The sequence below is a fragment of the Ailuropoda melanoleuca genome, chromosome 2 (genome assembly GCF_002007445.2).
Source record: "Ailuropoda melanoleuca isolate Jingjing chromosome 2, ASM200744v2, whole genome shotgun sequence".
In the NCBI taxonomy this organism is placed as follows: domain Eukaryota; kingdom Metazoa; phylum Chordata; class Mammalia; order Carnivora; family Ursidae; genus Ailuropoda; species Ailuropoda melanoleuca.
Window position 1 is genome coordinate 137,960,426 of NC_048219.1, and position 19,372 is coordinate 137,979,797.

General features: G+C 40.6%; 1 protein-coding gene across 1 annotated transcript in view; it reads right to left on the bottom strand.

Annotated features, from left to right (window-relative positions):
• Window positions 1–2,245: 2,245 nt before the first annotated feature.
• ABCB11 (ATP binding cassette subfamily B member 11) overlaps window positions 2,246–19,372 on the bottom strand; it is an 83,384-nt gene continuing 66,257 nt past the window's right edge. The window contains exons 24-28 of the mRNA XM_034654698.1: window positions 16,780–16,936; window positions 15,197–15,394; window positions 11,712–11,918; window positions 9,688–9,834; window positions 2,246–8,856 (exon numbers count right to left, since the gene is read on the bottom strand). Coding sequence (XP_034510589.1) covers window positions 8,656–8,856; window positions 9,688–9,834; window positions 11,712–11,918; window positions 15,197–15,394; window positions 16,780–16,936 — 910 coding nt within the window. The 3' untranslated portion in view covers window positions 2,246–8,655. The remainder of the gene's footprint in view (window positions 8,857–9,687; window positions 9,835–11,711; window positions 11,919–15,196; window positions 15,395–16,779; window positions 16,937–19,372) is intronic.

Here is a 19,372-nt window from a genome sequence, read left to right on the forward strand (position 1 = left end):
CCTGCCCGTGCACATCAGTTGGGCCAATTGCACTCTAACTTCTGTTCAAAGAACTAACCTCTCCCTGGATTCACTGTGTGTCTTGTGAACAGCAGTGGCCAGATTGTCATCGTTGTTCACACATTCTGCCATTAATGGGGGGTTTTCTAACGGTGGCCATTGCATTTACATATCACTGCCTTTCCTAGACACCATGCTTGCCCTCAGGCTCAATAATTCCATGCTAAAAGCATCTGGTCCTTGAGATTCCNTTGCATTTACATATCACTGCCTTTCCTAGACACCATGCTTGCCCTCAGGCTCAATAATTCCATGCTAAAAGCATCTGGTCCTTGAGATTCCTTTTCTACAGAATCGTTTCAAACTCTGCCTTTTTACAACTTTTTGAATGAAAGAGATGGTAGAGGTATTGCTAGCTTTCTATATGGAGATTGCATTGACTTAACAAGGGAAAGTAAGTATTCCTGTCTGACTTTGTGAGATTTTATTGTGCATCTTGTTCTCTAAGCATTGAAATATTGATGCTCTGCTCATTCTGGCCAATCAAGAGGCAGTGTCACACATCCTTATGTGGATCCCAAAGGGTATCAGAACACAGCGGGGTAGGTGCTAGCAAATTCTAAGACAGAGAGACTTATGAAAGACTTTGAGGAATTCGGCAGCAAGCTCCCTGGACTGAGGTCATTGGACCGGCATTCTAGTCTAGTCTAGTGGGTTTCTGCATCTAACCACTGTGATGCTGGGAGGCCAGTTAATATTGGAGGCCTCAGCTGAGTAATTTCTCAAGTGAGGGACTTAAAGTGGACTTAGAATGGAAGGTTCATGCATCCCAGCTCTGACATTCTGCAACCCTGCGGGTCTCATTCAATCAAATTGGAAGAAGCCCGGAGCATGTTAAATTTTACTTATATGCAATGAAAAAGGCTATAAATTCTAAAAATTACTCCATTTTTAATTTGCTACTTTAATAAACAATTTTAGATTTATGTAATACATTTCAATCTTTAAAACATTCTATTCCAATTAGCATCTGATTTTTATAGCTATGGAATAATTTAACTGATGTTAGTGGGCAAAATTAACATGAGACTATTCAGACTTCCTACTCACCTATCTTACAAAAGAGACCCTATAACTAAATTACCAGCTCCATTTCCCCTTCCTCAACGTCCTAATGAGGACATTTTTCTCGAAGGTAGAGATATTAAGCAGATATACATAGTAACAGGCTGAGCGAGGAGAAGGGAAAGAGAAGGAAGGTTTGCTTTATGGCAGAGAGACTGGAGGTGCTTAACCAACTGTGCTGTGTGGAGAAAATGACTAGAAGCTTGAAAGAGTGTTTTAGTAGGCTTATTGTGGACTAGTTATGCATCTCCCAAAGATGTAAAGACAAAATTTACTTTTTACCTCTTTATGGCTATTGAAATGTGCTTCTTGAATGTGACACAATTCTAGCACCAAATTATATGGTGCTAAGATTTTTGAGGACTGCTGTGCTAAATGAAAGTTAGAGATCTCATTCCAAATAGCTTCTAAGATCTTCTCAAGCTCAAACAGGACCCCTCCTGTCCGTGCTTATATTTTCTCTTGAGTCTCCCTGGGTGTCTACCTGACAAATACTTTATGTGCTAGAGATGCAAGGATGAGTTCAACATAGGCCTGTGGGCTTAGAAGAATTGAGTTGAGACTATATCCAGCTACAGATTAGATGGTAACATTATTTCCCATCTCTTCCAACCCACCCTGTTTCAAATTCATCCTCTTTGTGAATCACTTTCTTTTCAACTCTGGCCATATTGTGCCAGTAGAATCTAGATCATTCCCAGACTAACAACAATTTCCTATGTGAGAAGACAAGAAAGCATGACCACAAAACACCAAGTCTCCAAGTAAAAGCCTGCTTCACTGGAAGCATACGAAAGTAGGGTATCTGGAATGTTCCTGGAAAACCACTAGAATGAGCTGCAAAGATTCCATCCAGTGATACCTCCTTTTCATAGCAATGACATTTGAAAAAAGACCGTGATTAGTTCTCTCTTTCAACGGATATTTTTGAAATACCTTTAGATATCAAGGTCATATTTTGAGGTTATTTAAGCACACATGAGTACTTCAACATGGCATTACTTCCACTTACATTTCAATATTTTTATCAACAAAACTGTAACCATCTATTAAGATTGTCTTCATCCGTAATTAACGGCAACTTCTACAACTGCACAAAATACTTCAGCGGCTGAAACAAATGAGAGGCGTCTTCCTCCCATGTAGTGGGATAGCTGGAGGCAGGTAGGCTGGAGCAGCTGCTCAAGGATGTCCAGGAATCAGGCTCAGTCTGTCTTCTTGCTCTGCCCGCCATGGTGTGTGGCTTCTGACCAAATGACCACAGCATGCCTGCTGTGCCTCCAGGGGAGAAAAAATGAGGAAGGGAAACAGCCTTTCTTCAACCCAGGCTTTATTCCAGAAGGAACAGCCTCCAAAGACACTTGAGCCTCTATTTCAGTAATCATAACAGTATCATCTGGCCTCCCCTAGCCTCAAGGGAGTCTAGAAAGGTAAAGGCTTTGCTTTCCAACCTCTGTAACAGAGGCAAGCAAGGCAAAGGGATGTAGAATTGGGGGTCAAGCAAGCCAGACTACGATACACGTCAAATGACTTTTCACGTATTTAATAGCAGACACAACTTCCGGCTGCAGTCCTTACCTGCAGCCTGCTAACTGGGTTCACAATAATATACAAAAACTATGAGGGCAAAAGACTTTCTAAATGATAAAATGCTTTGTGAATGTTACCACGGAGTAGATTTAAATAACCGAATTTTTACCTTCCAAGAAGTTTTATTAAAACATCGCCCATCTCTTAGTTTGATTCCATACTTGGTGTATTAGAAATACGTACTCTCGACAAATAAATTCAGAGTCGTTTCTTTCTTTCTTGTAATCATTGATAATAATTATAGGCACTTGTTCTGGGTCACCTTGGGTGAACAGTTCCCTTTCTGTCTCCAGCCATCCTATTGTTCTCGAATGTACCCTTTTGTATCCGAGAGTAGGAGCTGTACCTGAATCATACAAAGGAGGGAACTGCCAATTCACCAGCTGTGTGTTCCTCTTCCTTTTTCTCCTGCACATTCTGTCTTCACACTGATTTATTGGGTTGAGTAGTTGCATCCAGACAGCTACATGCCAATCACGTGTACCCTGATTACTCATTATGAGACTTAGGATAACAGACAACTCACTAATGAGCACATTATAATGCTGGCCAGTGCTAATTAGATGATAATCATGTGCACTGCTTTATTTACAGTCTATCCATTTAAATTAATTGGGCATTTAATTGAACACAGTGTGAAAGAAATTGGAATTGGGTTTTAAAGTTTATTTAAGTTGTTTTCACCTCCTATCTCTTATAGGCAGGTGAGATTATTCACTTGATCTGGAAATTTAGAACACCTACAAATGGACTAAATGCTTATTTTATAATGATAGACACGCATATGTAAATTTATCTCAAGATATGTTTGGAAACAGCAACCAAATTTGCAATTTTCTTTATCTCCACTAACATACTTACGTGACCTGATTATAGAAAGATTCTGCGTGCATAAGAGATATTAATAAATCCAACCCTTAGTTGGAAATATGAGGTGGGATCCTAAACCAACCTGATGGGAATGTCTGCTATTTTCTTAGGATAGGAAATTCACGTTTAATTCATGAATAAATATGTGGCAAACTATACCTAATTATGATCCCTTGTGTTTTCCTCTTTCAGGACACAGTATCAAAATATCCCGGGGTTTACATTTTTAAATGAGTGTATAATTGCCAAAGACTGCACGCATGAATGCATTACTAAATTCAAAACGTCCTTTCATTGAAGTAATTTCCTAAGAGCCTATGTAGAGTACACGCAAAGTAGCTGTAAAAAAGAGTTTCTAGACAAAATCATCTCGAGGTCAATTCTACTTTTTGCTCAGATAATAGCATATCTGGTTTGTGGTCATCTGCTTTCATGCAATTTCGAGGTGTATCAAATGACTCGGGGTCTCTCCAATAAAGAAGATGGGAAACATGCTGCTCCAAGAATTTATAAGAAGTGTTCATAGAAAAAAATCATAAATGGTTTTTCGAAATTAATTGGAAGAAAACTTGTCTTGGGAAGAGAACTCAAGGGGATTAGATCAAATGGCAGTTTTTGCAGTTATATTGTGATATGTTAAACAATCTTAGTTTTTCCTCTTTGTCGGCTCAAACAGGTAAATCAAGTGAAATAAATGATGTAAAGAATTGTCATCACTCTGATATGGGCCAATATGATTCTGTTTGTAACTCTCACATCAGAATGTTTGATTCTGCCAGGTCCTACCATGATGTTTGTTATTCCAAACGAGTCATGATCTTTAACCTAAACAATTTTTACCAAGTTCCCAGGTATGGTATAAGAAGCTGGGCTCATGTTTCTTTAAGATGCAAATCCTGTAGGAGCAATGGAAGCCCAGACCAGGAAATTCATGAAACTGGATACTCTAACCCTGTCTTTCCAATATAGTAGCTTCTAGTCACATGTAGCTAGCAGGAACGTGACAAGTGGCTAGTCAGAGCTAGGCTGGCTGTAAGTATAAATACACATCCGATTCTGAATATTTAATATGATGAAAGAAACTATCTTCTTAATAATTTTTATATTGGTTACATATGATGTTTTGTATATATTGGGGTAAAAGAAATATATTATTAACATTCATTTTACCTATTTCTTTTTTCTTTCATGTGACTAGAAAATTTAAAATTACAGATGTAGTTTGCATTAGTGACTCATATTTTTATTGGAAGACACTGCTCTAACTTAATGGGCTAGTTGTCTTGGGGCTGACAAATTACTACTTGTATAAATTTAAAATGATTATTCAACCAAGATTATTTGGTTATCACTGTATAGCAAGTAAGTAAAGTACTGGGGATATTAGGATCTGGACACAGTCCCTGTACTCAAGGACCAAAGACATATAGCAGGGAGTTCTGGCCACTTAGAGGATGAATGGCTGGAAATAAAAGCTACCAAAATACGGCTTTGTAAATAACATTCTTGGGTGGGTCATGTAGTGTAATATAAATATATTTCCTTTCATGTATAAGTTTTCTTTTACTCCAGAGTTAATAGCTAATAACCTTCACTCTCTTTCTCTCTCTCTCTCTCTGTCTTTCTGTATACACATTGCTAATTCACTGGCAAACTCTGCCAGGGGGAATGTCACGATAGTCTAGCAGCATGACGTGTTTTCCTAGACACATCCCTCGTGGGACCTCATTTCCTTGTTTCAGTCGGGCCTGGTTGCTCACTGTGTCTCCAGCAGACCAGTTATCCTGGTATTTCCCCTCCTAATCATCCTGGAGATTCCCACCACCTCATTCTTTTTTTTTTTTTTTAAGATTTTATTTATTTCAGAGAGAGAGCGAGGGGCAGAGGCGGAGGGAGAAGCAGACTCCCCAATGGGCAGGGAGCCTGATGGGAATCAATCCCAGGACCCTGAGAACATAACCTGAGCCAAACGCCAATGCTTAACTGACTGAGCCACCCAGGTGCCCCCCATCACCTCATTCTTGAGTTAGATCACCTGTTTCCTAGATCCCATATCTTCCTCTTTCTTCATTTACTTTTATTTTAGGGAAACCCTCCTGTGGCTTCCTGAGAAAACACGTATGGGGAGGAAAAGTTTTGAAACCTTACATGACTGAGAGTTTCTTTGGACTTCTCTCATTCTTGAGAAGAGTTTTCTGGATATGGAATTCTAGGATGGAAATAATTTTCTCTCAGAATTTTGAAAGCAAAATTTTACACCTTCTGACTTTTAGTGTTATTGTCAAAAGATCCTATGTCATTGTAATTCTTTATTATATGTACCATGTTCTGCCCTCTTCTGGAAAATTTTAGTATCTTCTTTCCCCAGTTTTCTAAAATTGTATAATAATGTGCCCACAGAGGATCTTTGCTTATTTATTATATTTGACACTTGTTGAACTCTTTCAGGTTGAAAGTTTATATTCTCCAGTTATAGGAAATATCTTTGGACCATTCAATAATTTACTCCCCTCTAATCTTTCTTTCTGGAACTGCAATTAGCTAATTATTATACGTCCTGGGTTTTTCCCCTAAAGTTTTTCTTTTTCTTTTTTTTCTACTTTTTGGCTCTATATTTTTGTCCTATCTTCAGGGAAGTTTCCCCAGCTTTATCTTCCAATCGTTCTATTTTTTTTTCCTCCTGTAAACTTTTATTATTTGGGGTTATGGATGAGTTTGATCATAGCATGAACCCATTCTGAAAACATTAGAAATTACAGAAAGATTTGAGATAAGTGTCAGATAGAACAGAGAAAGCAAGTACCCCCATTATCTGAGAAACTTTAATAATGTAAAATTGCAGAGACCAAGTCTTTGCTAATAATATAGGATGTGGGATAGATATGGAAACATTGGCGCTCCCTGGTGTTGTAAAATAAATTTGCAACTTTATTTATTTCTATGTTTTTAAGGTTATAATCCTCTGCCTTGTCACTGAGCCTCAAAAGACAATTGCTCTCCCACATTATTTCAAACCGTCTGTTGTCAACCTTTTCCTGCTCGTCAATAACTTTCAAGTACCTTATTTGAAAAGTGACTCTTATTCATTTTTCACACCACACACATCCCATTCCAGGAACCTGGCAGCCTCCCAGCACGGAGCTTATGTTCTTTTTTGAAATTTACACTTACACAAATGGATTTTGGTCTTCTTTCTTCAATATTACAGAATGAGCACATGCATACTACAAAGTTTAATTCCTTCCTGCAGGCATCTTTATTCTGCAATGTACTTGTCCCTGCCATTTTTCATGACTTAACTAGAGTGCTGTACTCTACCCTCTCCCTCACTGACTTGGCAACCATCAGTTCTTCTGACCTACCTAGTTACCTTGCTAAACCACCTTTATGGTTATTTACCAGGAAACACGGGACAAACACATAAATAATATATCTCAATATACAACAGCTCAGCCTTAATTTGTGGGCAGAATTTCACTTGTTGGCTGTGGGAAGAAAAAAATGTATACATAGAGTGTATTTGGGAAAGAGATAGAGTAGGAAGACACCTTGATGGCAGGACAACTTGATAGGAACTGCTACTGAATTTCACTTCTTTTGTCAAGAGCTCTTTTTTGTATTTTTTTTTGTATGCTCATTTTTATGAGCTCTTGTTTTTATTTAAATAGATGGGAATATCTTCTCATCTCATTATGTAAATTTATTGGCATTCTTTGAATGTTTTCCAAATCTTCCGCATTGGCTCTGTTACCTCTAATGCCCTTGTTCTGGGCATTCTATTGTTGTCATTTTGCTTTTTGTGTTAAAATATTTCCTCAATGCCTGGTGATTCTTCATAATCTATTCCTGTGGAAGAGTGAGACACTGAAAAGCCGATGGGTACATGTTGTTGGCAGCTGGGCTTCACAGTAGAGTAACCTGGTTGGGGAGTTTCTTTGGAGGATCTCTGCCCTTGATAGTCTCTTTTCTTGGATTAGCCAGTTTCCCCAGAGGCTACTCCTAAAATCTCCTGCCAGAGGAGGAGGGAGCTGGAATGTTTTTTCTGTTCATATATAGCTTTATATTCAATCCCCTGGCCTTTAGCCACCCCTTCAAATGTGACTTGTGTCTCTAAGTGCAAGCTTCTCAATAAGCTTTCCCATCCACCCCCAAATCTTCTGCTAGAATAAGAGAAGGGCAGCCATCCTGCTGCAGGAGGGGTGTGTACTTCTGTTTCCATACAGGCAAAAAATGTGGTGGGTGGTGACAAGGATTAAAGGCCTGGGAGAGAGTCTTTACCCCAGGTTGCTGTCCTTTGTCTCTCCAAAGTCTATTTATGAAATGAAAATAGTGCATTTTACCCTGTTGTAGCTTCATATAGTGTTATACCAAAAAAGCCACATTGGCAGATTCTAGCACAGCAAATGTTGACTTCACCACCCACCTACTGCACCCTGAATCTATAAATCCACACTCCTAACTGGTAAGTCCCTGCAAATACTTGCCCCTTTCTGCCTTTCCCAGTCTGAGAGTGTCCAGAGTATCAAAGCTCTCCTTTTCCTATCTTCATCCTTAGAGAGGAGTGAATCTGCTTTCACTTGCAGGAAAACCTTAGTGAAGAAATAATTGGTTGTCAGTCCCCCTGTTCTTTTCACATAGGACCTTGGTCCAGCTTGATAAACATTCAGTGAGTGCCTATTATAAGTGCACTGGGCTCTGTGTACACTGAAGTTTCAAAAACGCGAAGGACAGTCCTCTGCCCTTGAGGAATTAAAGTCTCCTTTACTCCATGACTTCTCGTTAATTCCCATGTAGTAATTGGGACTGGCTTCCTCATGGAGAAAGTCACTGGGTAATGGCTGAGCACCTGCTTGACATTGGATTTTCATTCACACTAATCCTAGTTTCTTTCATTTTCTATACACAGATTTTTAAAACTAAGATATTATTGAAGGTCATTATAAATTAGCTTGGATCCCAATGTATGACAATAACTGTAAAAGTAAGATATCACTTCTCCTTAAACGAAAAAAAAAAAAAACATGACTCTCCTGTAATTGGTGCATCTGTACATGACGTTCTTGAGTCCGGTCAACTGATGGGGGCTCCTGTGGTGACGAGTTTGTAGTAGGCTCCTTTCTGGGTCATCAGTTCTTCATGGGTCCCCTTTTCAATCACTCTCCCCTGTGACATGACAGCAATGATATCTGAGTTTTGGATGGTAGACAAACGATGAGCGATGACAATGCAGGTCCGACCTTCTCTGGCTTTGTCCAGGGCGAGCTGCACCGTCTGCAAAGAGAAGGTGGAAAGCTGATGCAAGGACATGTGTTTGTTCCCTGGCCCAACATTGTAAGAATTCTGCTTAACATTGCAATACTCAGGGGTTAAACCCAAAGACTTGACAGGAGAGATAGAATGACATACGTATTTGCTGACTGCAATGCATCAATGATTTCAATTGCGTTCTACAGGCTGAGAAATTTCAGTGAAGCAAGAATGAAGCAAACTAGAGGTCACTATGTAATTTTACAATACTTGATGGTCTAGTTGGCAAAAATGAAACCAAGGAAACCGTGTAAGGTAGCAGTTAAGTGGTCATTACCGATACTGTTCTTCATTGAGGACATTTAAGTTCTCTCCAAAATGAATCCTGATTTTTAAGGAGTTAATTATAAATGGTAAATTTCATAATTTTGTTTTGCCCAATTGCATTTCCTTTCACGCAAGCTGCACATTAGAAACCATCTCTTACTTTGTGCTGCATGCTGTCTACCTGCCCTGCCATGTAACTTTGAAATTATAAAATATGAAATGCCTAACAGATGACCTAGACTACTTAATTTCACTTAAGAAGGCTAATTACTTACCCTTGAAAAAGTGTCACCTAGCCTAGACAGTCTTAAAAACAATTCTTATTTTAAAGTCAAAATACATTTTTTATTTGAAACAAGCCCATTTTGCCTCACTTCCTCTAGATTACTGTCTTTTTGTTCCACCAAGTAGTGCCATTTATACTGTCAATGAATCAGAAAATTGAAAATAGTGCCATTTTATAAAGGCATATATTACAGCAAAAGACTCATTTATAATGATCTAAGACTTTAGAAAATCAATACATACCTTTTCACTTTCTGTGTCTAAGGCAGAAGTAGCTTCATCTAGTACCAAGATTTTAGGATCTCGTACAATGGCCCGAGCAATAGCAATACGTTGTTTCTCTCCTCGAGATAGTTGAGACCCTTGGGACCCAACATTAGTTTCATATTTCTGGAAAAAGTATGGTAAGTTTGAGACCCAGAAACAATCATTGCTCCTATGCTTGATGGAGCCCACATCAATGACATCACTGTGGATTTAAACAGTTTGTTTTTTTTTTTTTTAAATCAGCAATAATAAATGAGACCTTCTCTAAAGGATGTCAAATCCATTTAGGAATATAAGAAAAACATGGGGTTTTTTGGGAAACTAGGGGATTTTATATCCCCTTCTCTGCATTTATTTTAGGTTTGTATTTTTTTTTTCTTTCTCCCTGTCCATGAGATCTCTCTGATTTTCAAACTCTTCTCTGGAAGATCTTTCCAAGATGGAATGATCCTACCAATGCAAGGGCCCTTTGAGAGATCTTCTGGTCCATCCTCTCATTGAGAAGGCATTATTCTGGATCACAAGCCTATGCGTGAATCTCCACTCTGCTGCTTACTGGCTCTATGAGCATGAACATATTATTTAAATATCTTTGAGGAGCAAACTTGTCTGGAAAATGCAGATATTAATAACTAGTTCATGTATTTGTTGTTTCAGTGAAGTTATGGAGGAAAATCCCTAGCTAGATGCCTGGGATGGCTATGTAAAAATAGTGAACATTCACGGAATATTTACCATGCATTGGGTATTGTGTTAACTACTCCAGGCAGATGATCATTTAACATTCACAGAAATAATTTTCTCCCTACTTTACAGTTTACAAAACTTAGGCACAGACAAGTAAGAACATTGTGCAAAGACAAGTACAAAGCAGTGAAGGTGAACTCTAAATCCAGGTGTGTCTTGTTTCTGGGACTTTGCCCTTGACCGCTACTCTCCCTACCTTCCACAAGTGTGTTTCCTTCCCATTTCCCCTGCCTCCTGACAAATGCTAACCAGCCAAGGAGACTCCTGACAGCCTGTTTTGTCCTCGTGGAGAAACAGTGCTCAGTGAAGTGTATGACGGGTAAATCCATATGAAAAAGAGGCCATAAACCGCCTCCAAGCCACTGTCTCCCACAAAATGAGGATGTGCTCTGCAAAGATTCATGAAATAAATGAATCTTTCAGGGACCCACGAGCTTTGTTTTTCATTCGGGATACAGCAACCAGTAATTTCCACATGCTTGTGGATTACGCCACCCAGACTAGAATGAGGCTGAGACTTAGGAGGCTTTGTGAAAAAGAACAAAGGAAGAAGCCCACCACAACAGCTCACAATTTATAAACATAATCACTTACAAAGAAAAATAATTTCCCAGTAGTATTTAAAAGAAGGGGAAAAAGTTAAAATTTTCATTCCTAAAATTTCATTTCCATGTGTTACTTTTCTTTGTGATCAACCACCAAGAGGCTCTTGGTGGATGGAAAAATGCAGAGTCAATATTGTACTAAGTTCAAACTTGGCTCCGGAGAAGTGAGAAGCACGAAGCAGATGCAACTCACCCCACCACGCGCAGTATATGCTGCCAAGTAATGCAGTCATGATGCTGACCAGAATAACAGCAGCAGCTTTCTCTGTAGGGCTATTATGTGTATTCTTTCATTTTAATGTTATTGTGTGCATTTCGCTGATGACTGAGTCTCAGAAAAGATAAGTAATTGTCCCAAAGTTACACAGCTAGTAAGTGGCAGAGTTTGAGTTCAAACCTAGACCTGCTCCAAATCTCAGTAAGTTTCATGGCATCTTTTGCACTAGATAATAGAATTCTTTGCAATACTGAAGAGTACGTTGATGAAGGACATTTATTTTGCTTAAAAGACAGAAACAATCCCAGGGCACCAGGAAATGACCTGTGTTGCCTTTGACCCTCTCCTTGAGCCAGTCATAGCACTTTCTGGCCATTCTACCTCTATTCATACCAGTCTCCTGCAGGGAAAGACTCTGACGGCGTCCTCACCTCTGGGAGTGACATGATGAAGTCATGCAGCTGTGCTTGCTTTGCCGCTTCTATGATTTTTTCCATGGGGATTTCTTTGGTGTTGTCCCCATATCTGATATTGTCCATGATGCTACAGGCAAACAGCACTGGTTCCTGGGAAACGATCCCAATGTTTGAGCGGAGAAACTGAACATTGACTTTTTTGCTGTCATGCCCATCTATCATCTGTCAATAGAGGGGACAAGCAGAGCCTTAAGTTTTAGAATTCCAGCAGTGAGGAACGTTGATATTCTAGAGGTCATATTATACAAGACATTTGCTTTGCTTGAGATAAAAATCCCAGGAATCTTACAAATACGTTATGTCGCCTTTGACTTCCGGAGGTAGCGTGTGTCAGGAGTGGTGTCAAAGTTATGATCCGACTATGGTTTTGTTTCCCAAACGCTAGCTTTATAGGCAATACAAATGAGAAAGGCACTCAGAACAGTCTTTTGTTTAAAAAAAATTTCCCCTTATCCTTTGCTGTAGCGCATCCCCTATAAGTAGGAAGAACCACTCGAAGTTGAGACTCCACAGGTTATGAAACAGGCTTCTATGTAAAGCTAGTGGACAATACAATTGAGGCTGTTTCCCTGATTTTACTGAAGCTAACGTGAGATATTAGACCCAAGTAAGAAAGGAGTACATTTATTCACTTAGTCAATCAACAGACATATATCGAATTTCCTGCCACAAGGGCACCATGCTAGGCAGTCTTTGGCTGCTCTATAAAGAAAAAATAATTTCTGTGTTCTTGTTATTCGTGGGCTAGACACTTGAGTACAGGAACTCAAATACCGACATTTGGGCTGTTTTACTTAAAAGCCTTAAAATAATAAAGGTACAGTATGCTTAACATACTACTATAAAGTGTTTGGCCTTATGATTTCAGACAAAGATTATGTTAAATGCTGTGAAGATATTATATTTTAGATAAATTCTCAGCAATGGAAAAGGCAAACACCAGTGGGAAAACATGTAGGGCACTCCTCAGCAATTAGGCCTGCCTCATCTTCCTCTACTCATTTTCCATAGTACTTATAGATTGCAAAGCACAATCTAATACCTAATTAAATACTGGAGCTGTTTGCTAATTATTGTACATGAGCTAGAATCATAAGCTCCTAAAAGGCAGAAGACATGCTTCCTGCTCCTTAGAATCTCCCACAGGGCCTAACACAGTACCACATATGACAGGAATTAAATGTTGAAAATTCTGAAAGCTGCATTTGGTAGCTTCCTTAAGAGCAAAGACAATGTTTAAAAATTGCATAAAAGGTGATATCTTTCCTACTTGAAAAAGGTTTGCAGAAATGTTTTACAATGATACAACAAAATATATTGTGTGTATGAGATGCAAGGAATCATGCTGATTTCTTCATGGGCATTGCTTTCTACCTATGACCAGAACAGGCACTGAGCACCTCGAGAAAAATATACTTAATGTATACATTAAAGTTGGGAAGGTCAAATGTGAAGGATTCGGGTCCCTGTATGTCTCAGAGTTCACAGTCTACCTGGGGTGATAAATAGGATGATCTGACATTTTGGGAAACTAGACCTTCTCCTTTGCAGAGATCAGACCCCAGTGCAATGTGCTTTCTAGGTTCGTCAATCTCTATGTCCTTTTAAACAAATTAAAATCTTTATACCTGAAATTGATAACAAGGCGATTATAAATTATATATAATCCACTCTTACTTCTTATTTGCATAATTTATTGGATTCTACCAATATCTGTTCACTTGTTTCTTTGCTTTGCTTTATGCAGGGGACTCTTCAGTTGCCTCCTTCGAGTTTCTCTCAGCATTTTTCTTCAGAATGTGACCTGTCCTTATTGCAGTGAAGATTATACTACCCAGGGAACTCAAAAAGGCCTTTTTTCCCCAAAAATATTAGGATTAAGCAATCAATCAAGTGTGGAACAGAATAAAACATTTTCAGACCTATGCCTTTGAATCATTTCTTAGAAAACTACTGGTGGGTGCATTCCAACAAAATGACAGTGAAACCCAAGAAAAAGGAAGATACCGGAATTAGGAAATAATGGATCTAATCCAAGAAAACATGCAGGAAACTCACAGGGTGACAAGTGTTCGGCAGCCACAGGTTGTAATCAGTCCAGGCAGTGACAGACATGGGAGAAAGAAGCAGGTCCCTCAGAAAAGGTAGCAGGATAGAGACATTGGAAGAAGATAAACATTTTATAAAGGCAGAGGATGCAAACGAGAGAAAGCCTTTCAGAAAATGTAACGCTGATGTACCTCATCATTCAACTATGGGATGAACGCTATTTACATAATCGTAACAAAAGTCGTTGCTTGATTTTTAACTTTTAGAGTCAGCGTAGAGTGAAAGCATGAACGATAATAAATGTTATAAACAGAATGTTAGTGTTTTGCATTTTGATAATATAAATGTACAGTTATTAGGACCAGAGAAATAAAAGGAAGAAGAGGTGAAAATAAACATAGAATTTCTACCATCCTCATATCAAAAAATGAGAATTCAAGAGATACTATCTGCAGGTGGTGGAAAAGAAGCAGAATTATATTAATTAAATCTACAAACAGAGAAACTGTTTTAAGTGATATATATATGTACTGGGAGGAGCAGGAGTGGGAAGGGTAAGCTAAATTTCCATCTCGTGAGAATAAGTCAACAGAGAGTCTATATTTGTTAAATTGTGAAACAGCAGCATAATCATATTATGTAGAGACGCTGAGGTAATCACTGAAAGATCTAAAAACATCATGTAGTTAAAAATAGTTGTCTTTGAACAGAGAAATGGGGCGTGGTGGAAAAGGGTAGAATAGAAGTTGCTTTTTATTACAAATCTTTCCTATTTTATTTTGTATTCCTCTGCATATATTATTTGAAAAGAAAGAAAAGAAAAGAAAAAGGGCAGAAAAAAAGAAAGAAATGCTCTGGAAAATAAGCAACAAAGCAGTTCACCAATTTTTCAAATCTCCTTGCCAAAGCTTTATGGCACATAACTACCAATTTGGGTTATTTATGTCATTTAGACGTAAGCTCCTGGAACCAGGATTGTGTCAGATTTTTCATACTCAACCCCCCCTCTTGCTTATTTATCATTGCGTTCCTTATCACCCCTGTCAGTTTTTCCCTTCGCGGTCATTAGTTTCTGGATTAGTTTGTACTTTCCGCTCCATTTACAGGTAAGTGAGCACTTCTGTGAAACACACTCATCTCCAGCTTTGCAGCGCGCCCAGTTTGCTTTGTCTAACTGGTCAGCAGGCCATCTGGAACTGGGAAGAATATGATGTTAGAAAGTGGTAGGTAGACTCAGGTCAACCAGCAAATGACTGGAAATGACAGGAGTAAGTGTCCAGGGCAAGCACTTTAGAGAGAATCTGGCAAGGCTCGTGATCTTGGAACCACTTTGAAGGGGTCCGAGACATTCTGCAGAAAGCGAAAATCTCCAAGGCATGTGTATTGCTTACCACCTTCCCTTGGTCAGGGTCATAGAAACGTTCCAACAGCTGAATACTGGTGCTTTTGCCACATCCGCTGCTTCCAACAAAGGCCAGCGTTTGCCCTGGATGAACTGATACTGAGAGACCGTTCAGCACTTGTATATCAGGTCGAGAAGGATATGTAAATTTACAGTCAACGAAATCAATCTGGCCCTGGAAGTTGTCCTGTGGATGGGAAGATGGGACTTACATATGTTCCTACTAGAATCTAGCATACTGAAAATGCAGCTAAATCTGAGTTTTAGTCCTTGCTTAAGATACTTTCAACAGCACAGCACGCTGCCATAGTGCGAAGTCTGAAGACAGCCCCTTGATGCGATGCGGTCCTGTTCCCTATTCTGGCAGGTAGAGAATAAAGGGAGGTTTGAGGGGTGGAATGAAAGATAGGTGACCTCTCATTCCCATTCTAACCTAAAGGGATTTCCTCATCATCCATTCCTTGACGTTCTGAATGGAAAAGAACGACTAGAAGATATGATTCCATCACAGAAGCCAGGAACCGTCCAAACCCCTAGAGTTCTGCTCCCCCTGAAGATATGGAATAATAGCATTACCTTCAAATGACTCAGAAAGTTACTTGCACCCTGTGTTGCAAAAGTGGATACCCTCGGTTGTACTATCCGAATTGTGAATTACAGAAAGCGATAGACATTTAATAACAACAGGAGGAACAGGTCAGTTAACCAATTTACAAAGATTTCTGAATTTCATTCAGCTTTACTAGGGTTTAGTTTAGTGTTGTTCTCTCAAACACACTGGAATATTTTTAAAAAATAGGCAGGAAAGATTAAAAAACACCTGTGAGGACTATCAAAGGAAAAGATACTTTGTTGAGATCAAATTAGTGTTCTGGAGTTCACATGAGCTAAAACTTGAACCTAGACAAACATGGATTAAGTCAATATTATTGGACAGGAAGAACTGGTTTTTCTACATCCCGTACCAGAACATTGGTAGAAAACATGGTGGTTGGGTAGGTTTCAAAAGACATCCAGCTTCATTCATTCTGGAACTAAGTGTGTTTTACATTACACAGAATTCAGCATTCCCTGGATATCACTGCCTTGCTCAAATGCCAGCTTTATGAATAATTTTCATGCTAATTTACTTCATTCCTTTCCATTTATAAATCTACTGTCGGTGCCTTCTGAGTGCCTATGAATGGACCCACAAACTACAGGAACTGAAGAGCTAAGTGGTATCATCTGACCAGCCCCAATGGCCATTCTGCACACACACACACACACACACACACACACACCCATAGGCATAGGCCCCCCCCCCCCCGTAGCCCCCTCAGTACTTACCCACTTTTCACCTGCACTACTGTACACCCTGACTGCGGGTTGTCGGTCCAGCAGTTGAAAGAAGCGTGCAGCTGATATCTTCGCTTTGGCGTAATTAGGGGTGTAAGAGGAGGCTCTTCCAAGAGCTGTGGCACTCAGAACAACTGAAGAGATCACCCTGCAATAGGGCAGACACCCGGGTAGAGAAGGCGTGGGNCCCATAGGCATAGGCCTCCCCCCCCCCGTAGCCCCCTCAGTACTTACCCACTTTTCACCTGCACTACTGTACACCCTGACTGCGGGTTGTCGGTCCAGCAGTTGAAAGAAGCGTGCAGCTGATATCTTCGCTTTGGCGTAATTAGGGGTGTAAGAGGAGGCTCTTCCAAGAGCTGTGGCACTCAGAACAACTGAAGAGATCACCCTGCAATAGGGCAGACACCCGGGTAGAGAAGGCGTGGGGGGGGGGTGACAGCCTAAGAGGCAGGCTTGGGGGGAGGGCGGCTCTGGCTCTGCTAGGAAAGAACGGAGCAGCCTTGAGCAGGTCACCTGAGACACGTCTGGGAATGGGGGCTTGGCAAGACTAGCAGTTTGCAAGTGTGTTCTATGTGAAAATGGTGAGGGGAGACTTGAACAAGGGGCGTTCACACCTCCAAACCCTGCTTTAGCTGCAATAGCCTCTTCTCCAAAAACTTGTTTGGGAGAAAAAAGACTTCTTGGGGGGGGGGGAAGGAGGGAGGGGGCTTGAAAGATCACCAGATTGAGCTGAGTTCTTACAAAGCTAGCATTCTTTGAATCTCTGGTAAGTATGTAGAAGACGATGATTCGTGATATAAGCGTCCTTCTGTACCAAGCACGCATGTCATTCATGCTTCAGACACGGTGGGAAGATAGAATCATCTGTTTGCTTCTACAGCCTTTAACTACATGCACCGGGTGCATAATTAATGAGCAAATGGGTGAGTGAATACATGAGCGATTAATACGGTGACAGAGAGCTCCCTGTGCTGAATAGATGACGATGCGAGGAGCATCCTCGGGCTGACCGCCTGCATCGCCATGAGCAGAGGGCCTGCCTCAGTGGTGGTGGAGGGCAGTGTGTTTGTGTGTTTTACTGCTCAGTGCATGAGCAGGAATTCCTTTAGGCCCGACACGCAAACCCAAACATCTCTAGGAGCCCAGCCCAAAGCTTAAAGCAATGAAAAACACCTGGAATTGGGGCGCCTGGGTGGCTCAGTCGTTAAGTGTCTGCCTTTGGCTCAGGGCGTGATCCCGGCGTTCTGGGATCGAGCCCCACATCAGACTCCCTCCGCTGGGAGCCTGCTTCTTCCTCTCCCGCTCCCCCTGCCTGTGTTCCCTCTCTCGCTGGCTGTCTCTCTGTCAAATAAATAAATAAATAATCTAAAAAAAAAAGTTAAAAAAAAATCTGGAATAAAATGGTGGAAGGTGATCTTTCAGTTTTTAAAGAGAAGCCAGAAGTTGGGAATTTTCTATAGTTTCCCAATTTTTACATATTGGGAATAATTCTTCAAGTATCCCACATGAACTAACAAGGCAACAGTTTGTGATTTCTGATTTGGGGGTTCACAACTCTCAGTACGCCAAAATTTAGAAAAGAGGCTTTCCTGATTGGGGTGGGTCTAGCAGGGCAGAAGAAAAAATTTCTTCTGTATTTCTAGAAGAAATATAGAAGGCAAGAAGACAGAACTCATAGCTTGAGAATGGCCCCAAAAGAACAGATTTCTGTTGGGACCACTTTTCCTAACGTCCTTCCAAGGCCTTCTCAGACCACCTCCCCCTCATCCCTCTAACATCCCCCACCCCACCACTCTATAGCCAAATCCATGCGCCCCCAATCCCTTGGTACCTGGACATCCTTTGGTTCTCACCTCTAGAAATGTGAGAAACTGCATTCAAAGCTAATCTTATCAGAAGAGCAGGTGTGGACTATAAGAAAGGAACATAATTCCCCTGTCCTGGCCTTTGCTGTCTCTACGTAGCTAGCAGGATTCAGCTGGAAACATGCCCTTCTTGCAAGAAATAGAGTTCAGGTAAGATGGTTCAAAAAACTGATCCAAGGCCTCTAGATTTTCTCAGCGTAAACCAGTATGGCAGACTGTGTAAATGGTTCAGTCATCCCGTTACTCTGTACACATCCCTTTGCAATGTGACTCTTTTACTCCTCTGTGATACTGTGATTTATAGTAAGAAACATCTGTTTGGTTTTTGGCTCCCATTCCTGTCACAGAGGTTTTAAATCCTTGGAAGCTCCTAAATTTGGAGAGTGACCAAGGTGTCTTTGGTTATGTTAATGAGGTGACTTTGGAAGGCCCCTAGTAACTAACCTAAGGCTGGGGGCTGGTTGCCAGGGGAAGCAACCACACAATTAGAGGGGTGGAAGTTTCAGTTCTATCCCTGCCCCCGACCTCGGGAAAGATAGGGTGTCTGAGGGTCTAAGGAAGGTGATATGGGCAGTCTTGCAGGACAGAGCCCTTAACCGATGGGATATCACTCTATCTCCCGGGACCTGGGGTCAGAATTAAGTTGAACTGTAGGACATCCAGGGGTCAGAATTGTGACAGCAGTGTGACAGTAATGGAGAAACACAATCAGGTCCTCTCATTGAGAGGTAGATTCCCTTCTCTTTTCTTTAAATCTGGGCTTGGTGGTATGACTTTCCTCAGCCAAAGAGATATTAGAAAATCTGATGCCCCAAAGGACTTGCAAAGTCCTTTCACACTGTGGAACGGGGCTGGCTCTCTCTTGTTGTGCTTGGAATACTGAGGCCGTGATGTGAAGAAAACGAGCCCACCCGCTAGAGAGGCCATGTGGAGACAGAAGGCACGCAGAAGCCTGACCG